A 7,494-nucleotide genomic window follows, 5' to 3' on the forward strand; every position below is an offset into this window, starting at 1 on the left:
TGTAGGAGAACATCTTGTGAAATACCTGTTATGACTGTCATAAGGACTTTGTTAGGATTACTAATCTGTGTGTGAATGTGCAGGTGCGGAAGTATAAAGCCATTGCAGAGCAGACCCAAAAGAATGGGACAGAAGAAACAGGAAGCACAGATGAAGATGACCTAAAGAATGGTCTGGACCCTCATATTCTAGATCTGCAGAGTAAGATATACCTTTAAATTTCATTCACCATCATTCTTGATCAAGGGGTGCCCAAACTCAGTCCTAGAGGGTTGGTGTCCTGCAGAGTTTACTAAACTAAAAAAACTGAACTCTGCAGGACATCGACCCTACAGGACCGAGTTTGGGCACCTTTGGTCTTGATTAAGGCTGGTTTGTAATGTTTTCATTTAAACTCTTAACTCTATTTAAACGTTTATTTTCTACAGGAGATGCTAACAGGCAGATCAGTGACCTGAAATTCAAGCTGGTCAAGTCTGAGCAAGAAGTCACAGCACTCGAACAAAACGTAAGTCACTGATATAAATAACAATTTTGTACTCTTGCATGCAATTTAATCATCAGAAGTTCATAATGTTCTCTATTTAAGTTGAATCCTCCTTTATGCACTGTTAATTTTGTTCCTATTGTGGTACAAACAGTTAAACAGGAAATTATATGACATTATTTTGTGCATAATCTGTAATCTCTGTCATGTGGCAGATCATTCGACTTGAGGGTCAGGTGAGCCGCTATAAAACGTCTGCTGAGGCTGCAGAGAAAGTGGAAGATGAGCTAAAAGTGGAGAAACGGAAGTTGCAGAGAGAGGTACACTAAATTATAAAAAAAAAGAAACCCACTAATATTCCAAACAATATAGCAGCAACTGTAGCTTTCTTATACTTAAAAATATTGAGTACATTTTATAGGTCTGAAATCAATTAAATATACTTTATAAGTTGAATGAATGTATGCAAAAAAATTATAATTATTATTATAATAAAGTATAAAATAATGCATTGCAAATCAACATGGTTGATGCATGCCTTATTCTGTTTAAGAAGCCACATTTCACAGAAAGATTTTTCAAACACTCGACTGACGTGATGAAGTGACTTTGGAGTAAAAACATCTCGGTTACACATGCAGGGGAACCCCCAGCATTATTTGCAGTGGGTACTATTAATTTAAATGCATAATGTAAATTCACAATAGTTTAAGAAGTGAAAAAAAAGTGCAGCACCTGCTGCAACCACAGTTTTGCGTCTCTGAGCAACATTAAAGCGTTTCGTTCCTGAATGAATCAACCGTTTAAATGATTCGGTTCAATCACAATGACTCACTTATTAACAGTGACTTGCCGGCCGCCACCTATTGGCGGTTTTAATTTCACATTTAAGGTACCTTTTCATTTTATTAAATAATTTCAAAAATCAGTTTTCAATGTTTTATCTTTAAAATATCAAAACATTATTTATTCATTTGTAACTGCAGGTTAAATTATTCCATGTTCTCCAGGAGCTGCATTAAACAGTCTGTAAAAACATCTAAATGGGACTTCAGTTTTCTCTGCATTGCAAACATCAATTTTGTTGATACTGATTGCTTTAGCTCGGTAACAGCCCAAATGCAAGTATTTGACCTAAAAGATGGTGTACACTTTTAGAAGAAATAGCGTAAAGTGTTAAGATAAAAAAAAGTTTAGGAGTCAGCTGTCAAATAAGATATGAGCATAATAACACCCTCAGCAAATATTGTTATCGATACAATCCCAGAAATCACATAGATATCTTTTTTTTTTATTTTTTATAATGCAAACCCTTATTTATTTTATTTTTTTTATGTGCCACCCCAAGATTTACTGTGGCCTCATCTGGCCACCCCTATTAAAATTTTCTGGGGCCACCACTGTACATATGTAACCCCCTTCCCAGAAGGAGGGAACAGAAATGTCACGTCGGATGTCCGACGAATTGGGATCTCACTTAGAGAGACCAATCTACTTTGAGTGTAACTAAACAAGGCATGTGATTATTGCATCCAGCTGCCAATGATCACAGCATGAGTATTAGTAGGCAGCCAGTGCAGCGCATATTCAGATTTTCTCTGAGGAGCCAAGCTGGTGACTACACAGAGCCCTTGTTCACAGTTCAAGATGCGCAAAACATGCGCAGAACATGACTCATCCAAAAATGCCACCTTAGCGGGCTAAATGCCCAAGCATATGAGGCAGCAATTTTTTGTTAACTTGAATTAACTGTGAAGGCTCTCTTAGGGATACAGCTCTTTAAGTGAAGCACACTGAAGAGATAGCCGCCTGCAACACAAACAGGGGGTAGTGCAGCCTGATATGTGCAAACAACTCGACATGGGAAACCACCACCGCTGAAGTGCTGTACCGGCAACACAAAGAGCTCTCAAAGAGCACACTGAACTCGTTCAGTTTTCTTCTCTCAGTAGAGTAGTCAGGAACAGAATGATGTGGTAGCTCGTCTCCGAAGCGAAAAGCTGAATATGCACTGCACTGGCTGCCTACTTATAATTACACTGTGATCAGTGGCAGCTGGATGCAATAATTGCATGCCAATGTGTATTGGCTCATTTAGTTACACTTGAAGTAGATTGGTCTCTCTAAGCGAGATCCCAATTCGTTGATCATCCAATGGATGATGAGAGTGACCGAGTGAAAGGGAACAAGTCATTGGATGTGGTGTTTTTACATGCTTTCAGATGGAGCAGCATTTACTCCACAGAGCAATAGTTCACTGAGAAGCTAATCAAACAGCTTTCATTAATGCAGAACAATATCTTCTATTTCATTATTGCGGATTTTAAATCATCTGCAATAATGAACGTGAAATTATGTATCTTGTCAGTAAACTATGACTCTGTGTAATAATTGCTGCTTCATCTGAAAGCACGTGATGGATATCTACTACTAATCACAGAACCGGCTTTAGTGGCTAGATGACTATCATGATTAATCATGCAGCACTACCAAGTCCAACCAAGAAATTGAGAAATTGAGCATTGAGCACCACTTGTTCACCAATGGATAATCTGCAGTGAATGGTTGCCGTCAGAAAAAGAGTTTAAACATCTGATAAAAACATCACAATAATGCACAAGTAATCCAATTTCTTACAAAAACTCACTGCTTTGCTTAAGAAGACATTCATTAACCCACTGGAGTCATATGGATTACTTATATTATGGATGTATGTGCTTTTTGGGACTTCAAAAACCTGGGCAACATTTCCTGCCATTACAAAGCTGGGAAGAGCCCGGATAGTATTTAACGGAACTCTTTTTGTGTTCGTCTGAAAGAAGAAATGTATATAAAACATAGGATTGCAAGGCATAAATTAGGGTAAGTAAATTAGGGGATAATTACAGTTTTTGGGTGAACTGTTTGGTGAACTTTCATTCTAACGGCACCCATTCATCACAAATGATCCAATGGTGAGCAAGTGATATAATATTAATAAATGTCAAATACTCATTTATTTTTTAATACAAAAATGATTCAGGTCACCTTCATTAATATAATGCTTTATAAAATACAGATTGCGTCAAAACATCTTTACAATATTAAACAGGAAAATAGTGTGTCAGTAATGCAAGAGGACAAAAAAATTAAACTTTCCAGTTAAAGCCAATTCATCACTGATTCAATGATGTTATCGTCCAGGGCTGCATTTCCCAAAAGCATCGTACATCTTAGACCCATTGAAACCAATGAAGCTATGATCAATTTAGGATTACGATGCTTTTTGGAAATGCAGTCCAGCTTAGATCATTTCAAATAGTACTGTATCTGACACTTAAGTGATATTCAGAGATTTTATTAAGGTAGTGTAACTATTTTTATGAAATTCACAGTCACTGATTTTTTTAGAGTGTGATGTGTTTTTTCTTTAGCTGAGGTCTTCACTTGACCGTATCGATGAACTGGAAGCAAGCAACAGCCACCTTACGAAGAGACTAGAGAAGATGAAGGCCAATCGGAGTGCACTTCTGGCACAGCAGTGATGCCCACCTGTGCCTACTCATCACCCACTGGCACCAATGATCTGCCACCCATATTACACTAAAACTTCTATCAAAATCATACCAAATTAGCCCAATCATAATCATGCTAATTCAGACATTCAAAAGTAAATATGGCTGACAGGCATGAACGTCAACCTTCATTTGTTTGCTAGTGGGTTTCCAAGCGGAGGACATATCAAAAACGAATTCTTACTGAGGCTCATTAAAGTGACCTTTGGTTTGGATTAGCAGAATTCTGGCCCTCAATGAACTCTCAAAAAGTTTTTGACTGGTTACGGATCTCTGTTTCAACAGACCAGCTCAGCACAGGCTGAGCACAGCTATTGCAGCATGTTCCTAGTATGGTAGCATGTTGGTTTAGTAAACCAGTGGTGAGGGACATTGACTTATCTTAGCAGACCATGCACTTTATCCATGCATCAGTATTCAAATTTTGTTACACAGAAACTGTAATATATCTGTACACAGACCTGCGTTGCAAAATTAGGTAATTGAATTTGTGTAGTCTAGAGATTAAATGATTGAATGTATGCTCACATACAGAGACAGTTGAGTGTTTATAGCAATTTTTGTGCAGATGAGAAGTGTTGTTTACACTATCAACAGCTTAGCAACTTATTGCTAATGTCCATTTTGTTTCACCCCAGATCTGTGTGTGTGAGCGCTGTGTGTTTGCGCACTGGTCCATACCTAGATAAGGTGTCTTCATAATGTAAGTAATTTTTGTTTTTATGCTAATGTTGGGTTAACATCCTGAAGAACTAGATTAGGACTACAACAAAATTATGCAATAACAATTATAATAACTTTATGGAGTATATTTGGGTATAAGCCAGGCTTTGAAAGATTTGATTCATCGTCCTGTTACAAATGTTCTTAGCGCTCACTGCACTTAGTTCCCCTTCTGGAACTCGAGCTGCGTCGAAACGCTTTGGCAAAGCGACGAAGCGTCTCATTCCCTCGGGGAACCAGGGTTACATACGTAACCTAGAGATGTTTTCTTTGATGCTTTATGAAAGCACTTAATGTTTTCTCTCACATATCCAGTGGGCCAAATGATGAAAATACTTTTGTTTTATTTAATATGCAGGTTTAAGACTACATACTTAGTTTCCATGTATAAAAACCTACAGATGTCTTGGTCATTGTAATATTGTTAGTAGAATTAGACAGTAAGCACAGCTGATCATCAGTAATGTTTCATGTCCAGTTTAATCTCAGATCATGGTGCAACTATATCATCTGAGGGCTAAATGGACACTTCAGATGTCACCAGCCTTTAAGGATACAAACTGTAATCTGAGTCTTGCTTTTGAAAACATGCTGAGTCAACACAATAAATGGGAGTGCAGCTTTTTCTTTTTTTAAAAACTGGTCATTGTAGCACTTTCACTAACGGTCAGCCATGTAACTCCATTTAAGTGTAATAATAATCTCAGTGCATTTGGGGTTTATAGAAAGGGACATGGCTTTTTTTTTTTTTTTTAAGAGAAGAAGAAAAAACGTTTTTGCAATGCTTTCAAGTGTAAATTGACCATTGCAAGATGTGCATCATTATGAAAACAGCTAAAATAATAATTGTCTTGATACTGTATCTGCTGGTTAATCGGTTCTATCAAGAATATGGTTCTTTTTTGCTGTAATTAAACCCCTGGGTTCTGCTTCCATTAAAGACAATGCGCCACCTTGTTTACACAGTCAGTGAACATGTAAATGCTGTCTCTAAAGAACTGATAGGCTGAACTTTTGAAATAACAGACAGACACACCAATTACATTGTTTACCTGTATTACAGCTCTTCTGTATGACATGACATAGCAAGAAATAAACTCATGCAATAACACTGACTTTATTATTTTATTGCATAATTTGAACGTTTATTAATATCTTAACCCATTTGTGCACAAATTTTTCTGAGTTGTTTTTATGCTTATAATCATGTTAATAGTGTCCTATGTGAACATTTTCAGCATTTTTTTTTTTTTTCTTTTTTTTTTTTGAAAATCGTATTTGAATGTGCAGCAATATGGCCGTTAGGCAAATATGTTGCATGCACCCCTTCAATGTCAAATTTTAATAGGAGAGCATTTAGCATCTAACTCAAAATAAATGCTTTCAACAGATCTTTATTTATTAATTTATTGTGCATAAAGAACATTGAGGAACATTCGAAGCAAACTCAAAAGTTGCATATAGCTTATAATCTCTTGAATATGAAAATACAACAATTCCATTCCAAGTATGCGTTTACCAGTATGTTTGGTTACCAAAATTCTGCAAAATATCTTATTTTGTGCTCAACAGAAGAAAGAATCTCATACTGTAGGTATGCAACTTGAAGATGACACGATTTCCATTTTTTGGTGAACTTTACCTTATGTAAGCAGCCTACAAGTAGCCTACAAAACATATTTGCATACTATACTTTGTGATGTAAATATGTAAAACATCACATATTTTATGAATAGGCACATATTGATTAGGTCAAATGGATTAACCCTAACAAAAGTCCTTGATATTCATGAAATTAATGATATTCTTTTTAAAAGATATGATTATTTAAATAATTATTATGTGTAGACTATACACCCATGATTGTTTGTTTATTTACTTATTATTGAACATGCAGGTATTTTCATTCTGAGAAGTGTGTTAGTCAAATGAAATTATATAAAAATCTATAGAATGTAGAAAATATTACATCTATATAATTAAAAAAGGAATACCAGTGTGGGATTACAAATTTATGAATCTGTTTAAAATATGCTGATCCAATGTACTGACATAGCATCACATGAAAAACTAAGGTAAAGCCCAATGTATTAAGCATTTAAGGTAATATATGATGACATCAGACAAATTATTATCTTAAGCAAAGTCTGTAGCAAGAGGTTCCTGTCAGTTCCTCTTCTCTTATGCTGATTGGAAAGGGACTGGTGAAATGGGGCAGGTTGCTATACCTGAATTTCATTTGCATGCTTTGCATAGTATTCAATGGCTGACTATAGTAGGTTATTTTATAGAATAATGTAAATGTAAACTCATTACTTGTCTGAATTCCAACATTATAATGAAATCATAAGCTACTAGTCATATAATGAATTAGGGTCCTTGACCGATTAGAATGAAAGGCATCCAAACTGGATAATTTGCCTCTAACAAGACATAATGTCATAAAAGGGAGAAAAAGATAATCTACATCAATTAATCCCATGTGTTTGCTCTTTATCTTTCCATTCTTCCTTTTGTGTGACTGACTGAAGTTTGTAAACTGCTGCTGCTGTCACATGAAAACTGGAAATTCCCACCCCTCATGGCAAAAGCAGACACAGAAGAGGGGCAGTAGAGCTGTGGAAAGATTGCTCTCTCATCTCCTCCTTTTGAAAGATTTATTCCCTATCAAATTAAGGTCTAGTGTACAGTAGATATGTCAGTTAAAGGGTTAAGTAATGCTTTAGGTGT

At 36.1% G+C, this 7,494-nt stretch overlaps 1 protein-coding gene across 4 annotated transcripts in view; it reads left to right on the forward strand.

Moving 5' to 3' along the window:
- Positions 1-5,879, forward strand: part of LOC113096872 (leucine-rich repeat flightless-interacting protein 2-like) — a 35,143-nt gene extending 29,264 nt beyond the window's left edge. For all 4 annotated transcript variants that reach the window (XM_026262131.1, XM_026262133.1, XM_026262132.1 and 1 more), the window contains 4 exons: positions 84-201; positions 429-508; positions 703-807; positions 3,901-5,879. In XM_026262131.1, the coding sequence (XP_026117916.1) occupies positions 84-201; positions 429-508; positions 703-807; positions 3,901-4,011 (414 nt within the window). In that variant the 3' untranslated portion in view covers positions 4,012-5,879. The remainder of the gene's footprint in view (positions 1-83; positions 202-428; positions 509-702; positions 808-3,900) is intronic.
- The last annotated feature ends 1,615 nt before the right edge of the window (positions 5,880-7,494 follow it).

This window comes from Carassius auratus, chromosome 6 (assembly GCF_003368295.1).
Source record: "Carassius auratus strain Wakin chromosome 6, ASM336829v1, whole genome shotgun sequence".
Taxonomy (NCBI): domain Eukaryota; kingdom Metazoa; phylum Chordata; class Actinopteri; order Cypriniformes; family Cyprinidae; genus Carassius; species Carassius auratus.